This window comes from Venturia canescens, chromosome 3, assembly GCF_019457755.1.
Source record: "Venturia canescens isolate UGA chromosome 3, ASM1945775v1, whole genome shotgun sequence".
Taxonomy (NCBI): domain Eukaryota; kingdom Metazoa; phylum Arthropoda; class Insecta; order Hymenoptera; family Ichneumonidae; genus Venturia; species Venturia canescens.
Genome location: NC_057423.1, coordinates 4,289,543 through 4,304,102, shown reverse-complemented (window position 1 = coordinate 4,304,102; position 14,560 = coordinate 4,289,543). Strand labels below are relative to the sequence as shown.

The following is a 14,560-nucleotide window of genomic DNA, read 5'->3' as shown; positions in this document are numbered from 1 at the left end:
TAAATTGAATTCTCGCAGCAAACGATCTTTTTATCTCAAGCGTCATAAATTTTGGGCACCCTCCAGGCTCGGCAATCCGGAACGAGAACGCGAAAATAGAAGCAGCCGAAAAGGTGTACATGCAATTACAACTGGAGTAAAGTTCCCGGAGATTCTTTCCCTTGGGACTCGTCGAGGAACGAAATTACGAAAAATCAAATAAAATACACATAAAAAAGGAATAAACGAACTCGTCAAATTTGAAAGATCGCTCAAAAGGGCCATCGCCGGCGCTCGGGTCAGTGGCCTCCTCTTCTGCGCGAGATTTCTACTTTACTTAACCCCAATGAACTCGGATCACATAAAAATACATGTACGCATCTTCATGAAGTCATCCCCCCTGTTCAGGGTATCTTGGCGACGATCCAGGGTAGCTTGCCCGTTCTCTTGAAGTACCAATAGTCGTAAAGTAACTTTCCGACTATCAGTACGATCAAAGATGCCAGGATTACGTTGAGAACGTCCAAAGGGTGTAACCACGAGAGCGATGACGGATCGATGCAGATTTCCGTTCTCGTTAGATCTCGAATCTGTGGACTCGCCAATTTTTTTCTCACAATCCAAAATTCTGTCGTTTTCACTCTTTGGTCATAAGAAAATGTCAAATATACGAGATCGATCTTCATCTACGTGGTTGCTGTGTTAAAATATTTACGTATTTTTCTTTCCAGTAAAAAACCCTTTTTTTCAGGAAAAACTAATCCCTCGTTACAGCTTCTTCCACGAGATATTCAACGTGACAAAATTCTTGTCAAAACAATGTTAAATGATGCTCTTCAAAGCAGTCCACTTGTGTGATTTTTTTTTTCAATAAACTGTACCTGTTTATTTAAATTTTCTTTATTCACTGCTGAATGGCATCGGACATCGTTGACGTCTTTTACGAGATTGGTGTATCTGATCAACAAATCCTGAAAAAAATGGTTCGTCGATGATAGTTTCTAAGCAAAAATTCATGTCTTCGATGAATTCTTGAGGAAAGCTTATTTTAAACGTTAAATGATTAAATTGTGAATCGTTAAAATATTAAGTTCTATTTTGAGAACCAGAACACATCGAGATTATTAAAATCCATCGAGATGATCGACTCACCTGGAATCCTGGTGTAAAAAGACAGTCGCACCGCCAGGGATTATCTCCGAGGTATATTCTGATCGCGCTACCGCTTTGCAAAAGCACGTTTTCGAGAGCGTATGTTGGTAACTAAATTGAAATTACAATTCGTAAATAAATGAGAATTTCACTCCAGCAGGAGACTCACAAGGATTCGTAGCGCAACTTCATGAAAATGTATCTTTGAGTATGGAGAATGAAAAACAATAAATTTTATGGCTTCAATCAAATTAAGGAAGAAAATAAAACTCAAGGACCAAAAAAATACCAAAAATTCAATTTTTGATTCGTTGAAAACTCGAAATAGGAACTCGAAATCCGAAAGGAATAGAAAAAGAAAAAAAAACGCAAAAATAGTAATTTAATCGTTGTTATAACTAAGTTGAGAGAATTTGCAACAAATGCAAACTCGACGACAAGATTCTCAATTGCATTTTTATCAAATTTTCAGAAAGCTAAAATCGAAATTCTTATGGTCTATGAAACACGGAATAAAAAAGAAATTATTGTTTTCACTTCCATCGAATTCAGTTCTGATTAATTTGACAATGAGAAAAATGCTTGCTGTGTGTATTTAAAAATATCAACGTTAAAAATAATTCGATGACGAGCTCAGTGGATGCATTTTTAACTTTGTTTAAGAAAGAGTAAACGAAATAAACTTTCCGGAAGTATTTTATAACCGCGATGACATGACAATTTATGGTTCTGCGAAAGCACACAACGTCATGAATATTAATTATATTTATTTCTGTCTCTGCCAATTCGTGACTGTGTATTATTCATAAGCATCTCATATGTTTTCATGGAAAACAATCCGGCCAAAACTGACACGTTTACAGCTCATGACAAGCTCGTAAAAACTCGATCGTTTTGTGAGGAAGCATCCAGATGGCCGGAAATAGACTTTCACACGACGAAAACTCGTGTCGTTTTAGAAATTGTACGAAATCCGGTGTTTTTGTGAGTTCCAAGAATAAACTCCAACGAGTTTCACCCAGATTTTCCTACCAATCAATACTTTCGTGATGAATGTTCGTACCACAATCCTCTCCACTCAAAAGATAAATTTGCTGGCGCAACGAATTTTTCAGTCGAACCGAAAAATCGTAGCTAACAAATAAAATTCGTTGCTTCAACGAAACTTTTATCGATCCAGCAACATTTTCGTAGATTCAAAAATATTCACTCGAGCCAACAAAAAAAGTGTTCGAATCAACCAAATTTTGGATTCTTTCATAGAAAACAAAAATTTCTTTGAGGCATCGATTTTTCAATACTTTTCCTCAAATTCAATCAACATCGAAATGCCACCTAAATTTTTTCTTCGTCGATTTACTTTATTGCCTGGATTTCGTGTACTCACATCTGTTAATCGGTTACCTCGGAGACTGAGAACTCGAAAATGCTCGAGCCAATAAGATCCATCCAAGTGAGTTATCGATTCAATAAGATTTCCGTCCATGTAGAGATCGATGACTTGCTTATAGACAGGATTCGTGGTCAGAGGTGTCAAATCCGATATCTGAATGGGATTGATTTGTGCAATGAAAAAAAAGAAATCTATTTAATTGCGGAAACGTGCCTTGTACCTGGTTGCCTTTGAGGTGAAGAGTGGTCGCATTGGCAGGCAAAAAATCCGGCATTTGAGTGAGACCTCGGTAGCTGCAATTCACAGTGACGAAAGCCATGAGCTGTCTTCGAGGCTGCCTGCTCACTCGACCTACTACGTAAACTAATTCACAGTCGCAAACCGTCTTTTTACACTCTTCCTTCAGTGTCTAAAAATAATAATGATTTTTTACTGTTATTCGATTCTTCGAGATTTCGCAATTGTAAATAGTTTTTGGATCGATTTTCAAGGCCTTTTATACGCTTGCAGCGGGCGAAAAAACGTGATTTTCTTGATTTTTTTTTTTTCAACAAGAAAATAAATGTTTATTGAAAAATTGTGAACGACATTCATTAGTACATATGTTCATGTACTTGTGCCATTTTTTTCATCAAAAAATTTCTCAAAATGGCGCAACTCCAGCTGTATTTCAGTAGCACTTTTTTTTTTAGCATCAGTTGCAGTGGGCATGATAACTAAAAAACTATTAATCCGATCAATACCGAATTTATACCACTTATTTATTATAACAATAGCTTGGGCCTGGAGGAAGGATTTGTTAAAATTTTGATTGAAAAAAAATGGCGACAGCTTTAACAAAAAATTCATTTTTTGAGGTGCTAAACTTTTGGTTCTTTCTTACAATTTTTTTTTCCAACAAAATACGAAATCCTCCGTCCAGGCCCTAGCTATTATTATAACAAATAAATGGTGCAAATTTCGTATGGATCCGATTAATAGTTTTTCAGTAATCGCGTCCACCGCAAAGGTATTTTTAAAAAAAGACGATTCTGAGATAATCGCGTTGAAATCGGTTGAAATACCCGTAGCTACGAATCAAATGCTCCGATTATAAAATTTGGTGATTATAAAATTTCTTCGATTTTTCGCCCATCACAAGCCCATAAAAACGAAGGCGAGCCAGCAGGAGTTTTTTTCCTCGAAGGTTTCGGCAATATTTTTTTAAAGATTGGCACTTATTGAACTGGAAATAAATCCGCCACGCGAGTCGTTCGCCGAGAATAACTTGGGCTCGTGATCCCAATAATTATGTTCGTTGGGTGCTCACTATGATTATTTCGACGACGGGCACCAGCGGTCGATCCTCGTAAGGTGCGCCGCAGTGCATTTTCTCTCTGTCGCTGACTTTTCTCCCGAATGCAGAATGCTTTGTATCGAGAATCCACGACATGTTCGCGTCGCATTTCCATGGATTACCTTCGGGCGTATACGAGCAGAAAAAGGAGTTGTCAAAGGGACGGAAGTTAGGAAAATGCATTGAATCGCATTGGTCATCTCACCGGACAAATAAACGTGTTGCAGCCGCGTGGCATTGAAATCTGACGGATCGATAAAATTCAATTGGTTTTTTCTCAGATCGAGGCTTCGCAGGTGCGTCGAATCCCTGAAGGCGCTCGCAGGAAGCTCTCGAATCCTCGTGCCCGTTATCACGATTTTCTGTGGAGAAAAGTCATTGAATGAGCGAAGATCGGAAGCGAGAAAAATGAATGCGAAAGTTCGAATTTAAGGAAACTGAGAAATTATTGAAGTACGAAAGTACATTCGAAAGCGAATTGATTTGATGAAAGGAAATTCGTTGGGATGAAATTACCTCGAGAAATGGAACTTCCGCAGGAAACGAATTCGACAAATTCATCACGTTGCTCCCAGTCAGAGTTAATTTCTTGAGAGATGGGAACTTCCTCAACGTTTCAACCGGATCGAAGGACGTTTCGTGCCAGTCGCACAACGTCAGAACTCTTATCGACTCGGAGCTAAGATAGAACCGACAGAAGAAGAAAAACGTGAGTTTCGCGATTGCATAAAGCTGGAGCAGCCGAGTCGGAAGAGCTTTTAATCGTTACCCGGATATCCATTGGCCGTGAAGGCCGCCCGAGCACAGGAGATGATGACCGACATCAGCGAGAGAACAGTCGGCAATTATTTCCGCAGATCTTCCCTGTAACGAATGCTGCAAATCGCAGGGGTTGTGCTCTTTGCCAAAAGCGATTGGGAAGTTCGTGTTGCTCACCGTCAAGAGAATCAGGCCCCTGGACAAAAAGCATCATTTTAAATGGGGGGGACGGGATCGATGAACTTTTTGGTGTTCCTCCGGTGACGAGAAGCCTGCGGAAACGAAGATTTTTTCTCGCTATTTTTGACTCCTTGAGGACTGATAAATCCCAAGTTTTTGGTCCTCAATTCCAAGCAGTGGAATCGAAGCCAGGCACGAAACGATCGACCATCGTGCAAACGCGGATCGGTTCTTCAACAATCGTTCCAACGACGGCGCTATGAGTAACGAAGCATGAAAATTGAGTAATCGAGTGATGAGAGCTTCAGCGAAATTGACTAATAACCGTGACTCCTTGAACGCTTCGTTTTATCGATTTTTTTCTCCCTTGTCTCAACAGATGTACACTCTTTTAATCTAATCTTCACACTTCCCTACGCTCTCATAGGCAAACAAGGAGCACGCGCGGAGAGAGAGCAAGACCTTTCGTTTTATCATTCATCGTCACAAATCATAACATCAAATCTCGGCTCATAAATATTCAAGTTCGTATGCAAAAAAGAGGCTTCGCTACTCCATTATCTTGTGAGCGGTAGCGAACGGTTACGGTAAAATTTAAATTTGCGAATCGTCGATAGATAAAGTTGGAAAAGGAGATTGTACGATTTGATTTCGAGAAGTTTGATCGTGCATAGAAAATCGGTTCTCGAGGTTCGATATTTTTGAATATTTCGAGCTGGACTTGGGTCTGATAAAATTTGTCAAAAAATCAAATTCCTATGAATTAGTGATGTCGAAAAATTGGAGTTTTGGTCGGTTTTCCAATTAGCGAGTCGCTTCAATAAAACTTTGCTGTGCTTGCGGCTCGTTATCAGCGAACTACGCGGGCAAGTTCCCGCAGATTCTTCGCCTCAGAGCTTGCTTAGCAAGGTAAATGCCAAGCGAGTGCATTTTTGTTTGGACAACCTTGGGACGAGAACAAAACGTTCGATGCACAATTGCGGCGATTTTCTCGAGGAAACAGTGAAACAATTTAACTGTTTGTTATTTTGTGAAAACTTGGGAGGCGTCGGTCCCATTATCGCCTCGCTGCGATGCTGTTTCTTTCAATTTTCACCGGTTTCAATGCCAGTCGTAATGCCGCTAATGAGCGCGGCTGTCGAATGGGGATTCCGGAGGGATCTCGACGAAAAATGGGCCAAGCTGGCTTCCTTTTCGTGATCTTTTTCAGTCACGAATCTTCGCGTAAGGAATCGGCAAAAAAAACTTTGAAATTCGATTTCAACGGCGACATTCTCGTCCCACGTTTTCAAGTGGCAACGAAAGTTTTTTCCATTCAATTCTCGGCTCGTATCCGATCACGGCAACTTGTCCTTCGAAACCGGAATCGGAAAAATGCAATTCTCATCCCGACAAAAAGCCTGCAAGAGCAGATGTTCCCTGCTGAAGAAAAGAAATTTGGCACGGATCCGAAAAACTCTTTGAAATCATGCAGGCTGCGTTTCGTCGAGCGAGACGTCGCGAGTGGCTGTGCCGAGCCGCCTTTCGTAAGACCCACGCACGTGGGAGTGATGCGTGAAAATGTTTCTTTTCCCTCATATTTTCCTCAGAAAAGCGCTTGTTTTCACACTTGTTTCGTTGCTAACAGCCACTTATTCGAATCGTGATAAGCCGAGAATTTTAATAACTCCGTTGTACAGCGATAGGCTCGGCGAGGCAGAGGAAAAGAGAGTTGAAAAGATAAGAAAAGTTTGATCGCAGGCGTTCGGATACGAGTCTCGTGAAACTCGGCAAAAAGTCGGTAAAACTTGTTTTTTTCTCCTTTTTCTTTTATTTCGATTCCTTTAAATTATGAGCTTTCACGGATCACGCGTATTGTGCAATAAGGACTTACAGTTTCACTCGCTTCAACGCTGTCGTGTCTGTCATTGGGAATTTTTAAATATTCTTCTACCCAAAAATTTGGATATTTTGACTCGTTTCTTTGATGCTTTTACGACGCGGCGGAACAACGAAGCCGGCGTGTTATAATTTCGGTACCGCGGAAACGTAACTGCGAACGGTCCACGACGATATGAAGAGCAGGTGAAGCATCAGCTATGCTAATACCTACGATATACATTCGACGACGTCATTGAGGCACGACAAATACGGCTTAGAGAAAACGAGAAAAAAAAATCGAAGAACACACGTGATATTTAATGGGACACCTTAATATTCAATTTATAATTGCTCGGGAAGATTGAGATAGATTTTTTTTTATTAATCCTTTTTATTTGTGACACTTGGAATGGGGAAATCGAGATCTTGATTAATTACGAGTAATTTTTATGGTTTTTCGTTAATTATTTTCTGTTCTCACAATTTCAATTTTAATGATTTTTTTAATGAATAATTTTGTAATAAACTTGGTAATTTTGACATCGAAGTTTAAAAAGAAAGAATTTTTTTGAATTTCTGGTGGTTACTTTTCTATTCATTGGAAAAAAAGGGCGAAAAGTTTGTCAAATTGGAGAAATCATTTGGATGCGATTTCACATTTTAAGGAGTCGGCTAATTCGGATTCATGAAAATTTCGAAAATTTGGGTGAATATTAAAACTGTATAAAAGTTCGTACTAAAATTTTAATTTTTTATGGAAAAATTTACTGGTGGAAACAAATTTTGAAGGGTTTCTCGAAATGGAGAATTTTTTTATGTCCGAAGAGGGAGAAATATTCTTCGTAGCATTTTAGAATTGATTTTGCCTTTACCCTCAATTTATCAAAAAAATTCTTCAGGAGCGTGAAAATAAGAAATTTTTGAAAGTTTCGAATAAAAGAATTTTTTTTGTAGGCGAGATTTCAATCGTTCGTTCAATTATTTCATTTCGAAGCTCTTTTTACCGACCGTGGTAAGAGAAAGAGTCGATAATGTCAAGCCGACATTATCGACTGAGTTGCGCGAACTTTTATGCTGCGAGAAATAATCGATTTTTATCGATTTTTTAAAAATTATAAGGTCATAGAAATTGGATAACAGATAGTGATTTGAAGATTGTGAGAATTTTTTTTTTTCAGATTTACTCGGTCGGTAAACAAATGAAACTAACCTTGGTTTGGTTGAAGAATTGCAAAAAAAAAGCAAAATAATTCCTCCAATGAATGATCAAATTTGTTCAAGTTCGTGCCGCTTACGAGGGAAATAATCGAAGAAGAAATAATATTCCATGCTCCGGAAATAGCGGAAAACCGGTGGGTCTCAAAACCTAAAGGCGTCTTTATGAAGCGTCAAAAAACAAATGAACTCATCGAGGTTTAGGAACACGCGACAGCAAAAGGACGTCGAAATGGCGGCAAAAGTGATTCGTTTGCAGCGCCACGAGAAATCTGATTCGTTGGGAACAGATTTCTTATCCAATTTAACCGGAAGTTCGACTGAATTCGCAAAACAGGTCAAGTTTGCAATGATCGTTCCGAGAAGCGAACAAAGGAACGCGACGAATATACTGAAAAAAGGCAAAAAAAACACACACATACACAAAGTACGCTTCCAAATTGTGAAAGGATTTGGGAACGCAAAGTCTGAACTTCCATGTTGTCTTTTGCGTTTGTGCCGCTAAAAAGTGTTTTGAGAATATTTGTGTGAATAAAGTGCTTTGTAAACTCGAAACGACCGTCAATTTTTCCATTTTCGAATTATTCAAAAGGTTTCAAAAGGTGGTGTTTGACAACTTGGAATTATAAACGGTAATGAAACTTCGATGCTTCGTCCTTGAAATAATAAGTGAGAGAAAAAACATTCAAGATTTATGTTCTTCGTTTTACTGTTACCCCGCTTTCCCCATCTCTTTTTTCTCATGCTGCAACGGCTGAGGGAATGTTTTTCATTGGTGTTAATCATACGTGCTTTCATTGCAGATCGGTACAATGTCAGGTATTGCGAGTGCACGATTAGCTGAAGAAAGAAAAGCATGGAGAAAGGATCATCCATTTGTAAGTACCATTTTAAAAATTATTGCTCTTGTTTTCGATTTCTCAATTTTACTTTATTAACATCACAACCGGAAAGTATCTCACTCCTCGACGATTACGGAAGCTTCGCGCGGGAAAAAAATCCACATTAGCAAAAATCAAATGGCGTGTTTAAGCTCGTGCAAACACGCGTGCACGTTTGGAGTGACAGTAAAATTATGATCAATGTTTATTTTTTTTTTAATACGAAGCCAGGAAGGTAGTTGAATCTCGTATGGCGTTCTTTCTGCCAGTGAAATCAACACCGCGCGTTTCTAACCTCAAAAAAATCATCGAAAGAGGTTCTAAGCATTTTCGTAACATTTTCCCAATGTTATTCCATTGGATTCCGAATCGCCCTGAATGTAAAAGTTTCATTTCTAGGGGTTTGTTGCTCGACCTACAAAGAATCCAGATGGCACTCTCAATTTGATGAGCTGGGAGTGTGCGATACCTGGAAAAAAATCTGTAAGTTATCTTGTTGCACCCAGTTTTCTTTCATGTAGTAGCACTTTTTGATGTATAATTTTGACTTACGACAGAAGTTTTTTCTTTTCATTCCCTTACGAGACTAATTATGGCATAAATAGCAATGATTTTTGTCAGTCTCAAGTTTTATATTCGCATCGTTCTTTTCTTCGATCGATCAAGATCAATTATCGGAAATTCCAACTTTTTGATTTTTATAGTTTCAAGATATATTTTTCTTATTCAATTATCAAACCTAAGGTTAAAAAGGACTACAAAAATATTCAAATTTAGGTTGAGTGAGTGTTAATCAAAATTGAATTTTAATCATCTTCAGACTCCCTGGGAAGGAGGCCTTTACAAATTGCGAATGATATTCAAGGATGATTATCCATCGAGTCCACCAAAGTGTAAATTTGAGCCCCCTCTCTTCCATCCTAATGTATATCCATCCGGTACCGTGTGCTTGTCGTTATTGGACGAAGAAAAAGACTGGAGACCAGCGATAACGATCAAGCAAATCTTGCTCGGTATTCAAGATCTCCTGAATGAGCCAAATGTCAAGGATCCTGCTCAGGCTGAAGCTTATACAATATACTGGTATTTATCACTTGATTTTTACAATTCTCAATGCCAGAACAACCAGAAGATGAACATGGGAAATTGCACATTTTTTGTTTGAATTCCAAATGTGTTCTCGTTGGAATTCAGCTACATTTTTATCGACATGAAATTCTAATTCTGTGCAAATATACTTTCTCAGAGTCACTAACATTTTCGGTGTTAGAAGTTTTTCATTGAACAGTGAATAAGAGTTATTTAGGCAATGAAATGTATCAAGCCCCTGAGTAGAAATGACGCGTTCCAGGTATTATTCAACATGTTTATGAACATGCTTGAGTTTACAAGCAATCTATAATCCACATTCAAGTTTATTCTACTCTGATTCAGGTCTAGGAGCGTAGGTTTCTCGTTAATTCAAACAAAAAAGTTTCTTTTGATACTGGTTGTTCTAGCATCTAAAAAATTTGAAACAATCGATCATTTACGGAATAAAAAAAAATTCTTAAATATTTTGTTGATAGTCAAAATCGCCTAGAGTACGAGAAGAGAGTGAGAGCTCAGGCCAGAGCAATGGCACCGCAGGAATAAGAGTTCATGAGCCTCGGAATCGAGTTGCTAAAATTAATTTCTTCGAGAGTAACCTTTGCTCAAGCTCTCATTTGTACACCCCATTCTTCGCCCCGTACCCCACTAAATAATTTCACTCAAATTCTCTTTTATTACAAAAACGAGTCAATGTTGAGGAATCACTAAAGCAAAAAAAACAAACAAAAAATATATATATTTCCTTATACTTTCTTCACCGCTTTGTGCTTTCATTTTTTCCAATGAAATTCTAAAAAAATTGTCCAACTTTGGGGCTTTCCAGGGAAATGGGGAATTTCGAACGAGCTACAACAGCTCCTTTTTTTTACTTCTGTAACTCGTGAAAAACTTATGATGTTAAGATTGCGTATGAGAAATTCCAGTTTGCCATGATCTGGAGATTCTCGTGTCTCTGTCAGGAAACGAGTACTAAAAGTGTAAACTGTAATTCCTATTCGAACGAAATGTAATCATTGATAATCCTATATCATCCTATTAGTAATCTCATCAACGTTATTCGACATAGTTTATAAGATTTCAAACAAATGCAGGAAATATACGGAGAGGAAGAAAGGAAGAGAAAGAGAAGGAAAATGACTTTCGTACGATATCAAAGTTCGCATTTTTGAGAAGCAACAAATTTTCAGTTTTTCTTAGTTAATTCTTTTTTGCAATTGAGAACTTTGAGAATTGATGAATCTTGAAGTAACTATTCAATGAGCTTTCGAATCAGGTTGAATAAGAAATGATAATTAAAAGCCACTAGGATTTTAGTTTCATTTTCAACGTTGTACTCAATTACAATTACAATTCGTAACGAGAATTACGAGGGGTGTTCGCTGCAAGAGCGTGAAAAATGTGATCTTAGCTTCTTCGTTTCTTCTTTTTTTTTTACGTCAAATAGAACAAAAATGAAAATACCAATATCCTTATTTATAAAGATTAGTGTTATTGAAGAAAAGACGAACTTGAGTGAGCGCTGTATTCGAAAAACATGATCAACGAATAGAGTAATCGCCTCAAGAGTTTCGATAATGTAATCAACAGTATGTCACGTTCGTCGTTATAACGCTCCGATTCCCTTTTCTTATTTATGCTAATTATTTCTACGACGTCGATCCAGCGGAGGTGTCAAATTTTCTGGTCCAATAAACCTTCATTTCCCTTAACTCGTCACGACAGTGCGTTATTATTACTCGTTCGAGTTCAACCAACGATCTCCGTTAACAATATCACTGTATATGAATTTATTGCGTTATTATGTTGCACGTACGTCGCCGTTGAAATTAAAAAAAATTAAATTTATAGTTCGATCAATATTTGATCCTAAAAAGGGAGAGGAGAATTCGCTTTTTTTTTAATTTTCAACGTTTTAAGGGAGTTTGCTATTTTGTGAGTCATTTTCACACGTTTTTGTAGAAAAATCTGATTTTACGTTTAAAAAGTTGAACAAATTCCTAAATACCGTCGAGGAAATAAAGATGCTGACAAAAACGTTAGTCCTTTTCAGAAATTTCAATAAATCATAATAAAAGTAGAACAAAAATATGACTTCGTTCGTCAAATAATTGATGGAATAATCTAAAAATAATTTTTTCTTGAAATTGTCAAGTAGTCAAGCACTCTTGAGATTTATCGAATGCCATTTCGAGTTGGAAACTTTTGTCAAAAACAGTTTTAATCCCGGAAAAATTGATGAGGAATGATTGTGCGTTGTCCAGCGAGGATGCGCGTCACGAATGCGCGTTAAAATGTGGCAGCGTAGGAGAGCGAGAAAGATGGAGATAATTCGATACACACACTGCGGAAAAGTCTCGCTTATGAAAAGCAGCAGAAACGGTTTTGCCATTGGCGAAGCCGGTCACGAGTCGCAGCGAGGGTGTTCTTCATTTTTCCGTTCTTATTGTTTCTACCTTTGAAAGGAACAAGGGTTTCTTCTCACGTTTTGAAAAATGACGAGTGTAAGCGGCAAAGTTCACAAGGTCAACACTGGAATAGTAACCTCGTGCGTTGTTGGCTTGGCCCTTTCTTACTACGCGTGGGCTGTCGAAGTTGCTAAAGAAAAAGACGATTCGTACGAAGCCATGTGCGACATAAGCGAACGTGTCAGTTGCACTAATGTCTTCACGTCCGAGTGAGTAATTCATGTACGGGGTATTCGACGCGAGATGCACGAGTACGTTGCCCTCGATTTGTTTCTAATCGATAATTCCAAATTCCAACGATTCGTTGCTTCAATTTTTCTCAAAATTCGAAAAAATTCACCATTATTGGACACTATTAGACGGATATTCAGCAACGAATTTTTCAATTGATACTCTGAAATTAAAAACTGGATAACGAGATTGTCGATCATGAAAATAAAATAAATTGATAAAATATTCAACCAAACATTGATCAGTCACAAAAATTCAAATTGAATTGCAACAGAATAATGTTTGTGAAAATGATAAAAATCTGAACAGAAATCGATAGAATATTCGTCATTTGTTTTAACAATTTCTTATTTTTGCTCAAGTAAATTGAAAAAAATGAGTTTCACACTCATTTTTTTTAGTTTTAAAACATTTTCATTTAAAAAAATGTATTCGAATCTCTCGTCGATTCACCTTCGAGTTTGTTCCTAAATAATGAAGGATCTCTTAATGAAGAAACCTTCGCTAATAAAATAGGAAAGAATTTATTAAAAAATTTCGTTTCAATTCATTTGACATTTTACCGCATTGCAGATACGGCAAAGGTTTTGGCCTCATTCCCGAAGACTCTATTTTCTACGCTCCAAACAGCATTTACGGATTAATATTTTACAGCATTCTCGCAGTCACAAGTACGTGAAAAATTGGATTATCTAATTGGTAGTATGGAAAAAGGATTGATCTACTGCGAGGGGTTCAACGTTCGAGATATCCGGAATCGTTGAACTTTTATCTTAGAAGACTGTTGATGATCGCGAGACGGCACCGACCTGACAGCGAAAAGAACAGCGATGTTTTTCACAGCTCACCTAATTTAGTTTCGGTCGCGAAAAAAATGAGATTAGCAGTCCAATCGAGTTTACTCAATTAAAAGGAAAATCAAATTACAAGAGAATTGCAGTTTCCGTCCGTTCTAAATTGGCCCAATAGTCAGTAATAATGAGTTTAATATTCAAACTTGAAAATCCTCATTTTTTGGGAGCTCAGCTTGGAAGCTGAATTCTAATTTAACGAAAACTCAACCGTTTTTATTTTATTGAAAGAGGAAAAGAACGAAGAAAAAATTTAACAAATTTTTCAGGTATATTCAATCGCTATTATCACGCAGTGGTATTGGTTTTTCTGGCGACTCTATCGAACTTCAGTTCTGCTTACCTGGCCTGGATTCTCTACATATTGAACGACCTTTGTGTCGTTTGCGTTAGCACTTACATAGTCAACGCTTTCATACTGATTCTTTCGATACGAAAATTGCGAATTCTTACACGAGCGCCGTTGATTAGCTCGAAAAAAAAGAAACATTGAGCATCACGAGTTCTTCGACACGTCGTCGCACGAAAATTTTTCACGAAACATTTGTACATAGAGCCAAATAACTTTTAAATTCTTTATGTGAACACGAGATAATTATATTCTGAATACGAATAAAATATTTATTTGATTCTTCTTGATACACGAAATATTTATGGCGATTCCTACGGGAAGCAGTTTGACAGCGCTTTTGCTCACGCCCCACTGCATCGACACAATTCAAGCAACGAATCACATTTTCATACTTATGAAAAAAATGCAGGGGCACGAAAGAAAAAGTGACAGAAAGATGGAATGTGCATGAAAAAAATTGTTCCGCTGAACGCGTCTGATATCTGACGAAGCATAAATTGTCAATGACGTTAAGATGATCTGTCAGTTTCGTGAGTGCGAGAGAGATAGTTGCAAAATGGTTGCACGGTTTACTCGGACATTCTTGATTTCTTGATAAAAATGCGAGTCACACCTTGTCCTTTGATAAAATGAGCAGCAAATTTTCCACCAAGTCCTGCTTCATGCAACAAATCTTGAAATGAATTATATTTCTGATGGCATAAAGAAAGGGGGCTGACAGTGAGTTGTACAAGAGTTATTTGATATTATGAAAATTATAGTCGAGAAAGATTGTAAAATTTTCAGTCTCGAAGCTATTAGCATTCAAATTACG

At 37.6% G+C, this 14,560-nt stretch overlaps 3 protein-coding genes across 3 annotated transcripts; 2 read left to right on the top strand and 1 right to left on the bottom strand.

The window, feature by feature from the left end:
- Positions 1-6,865, bottom strand: swi2 (Protein singed wings 2). Its single transcript, XM_043413802.1, has 10 exons — positions 6,673-6,865; positions 4,630-4,815; positions 4,377-4,539; positions 4,066-4,222; positions 3,834-3,982; positions 2,745-2,933; positions 2,519-2,677; positions 1,132-1,242; positions 861-950; positions 1-569 (listed from the first exon to the last, which is right to left on the bottom strand). Exons 1-10 carry the CDS (start codon positions 6,705-6,707, stop codon positions 384-386), a joined length of 1,425 nt encoding a protein of 474 aa, XP_043269737.1. The 5' UTR covers positions 6,708-6,865; the 3' UTR covers positions 1-383.
- Positions 6,866-8,276: 1,411 nt separating this feature from the next.
- Positions 8,277-11,556, top strand: lwr (lesswright). Its single transcript, XM_043413806.1, has 5 exons — positions 8,277-8,506; positions 8,678-8,752; positions 9,155-9,238; positions 9,576-9,838; positions 10,324-11,556. Exons 2-5 carry the CDS (start codon positions 8,687-8,689, stop codon positions 10,388-10,390), a joined length of 480 nt encoding a protein of 159 aa, XP_043269741.1. The 5' UTR covers positions 8,277-8,506; positions 8,678-8,686; the 3' UTR covers positions 10,391-11,556.
- Positions 11,557-11,696: 140 nt separating this feature from the next.
- Vkor (Vitamin-K epoxide reductase) lies at positions 11,697-14,033 on the top strand. The gene is made up of 3 exons (XM_043413804.1): positions 11,697-12,521; positions 13,117-13,214; positions 13,664-14,033. The coding sequence occupies exons 1-3, from the start codon at positions 12,340-12,342 to the stop codon at positions 13,885-13,887; spliced, it is 504 nt and encodes a 167-aa protein (XP_043269739.1). The 5' UTR covers positions 11,697-12,339; the 3' UTR covers positions 13,888-14,033.
- The last annotated feature ends 527 nt before the right edge of the window (positions 14,034-14,560 follow it).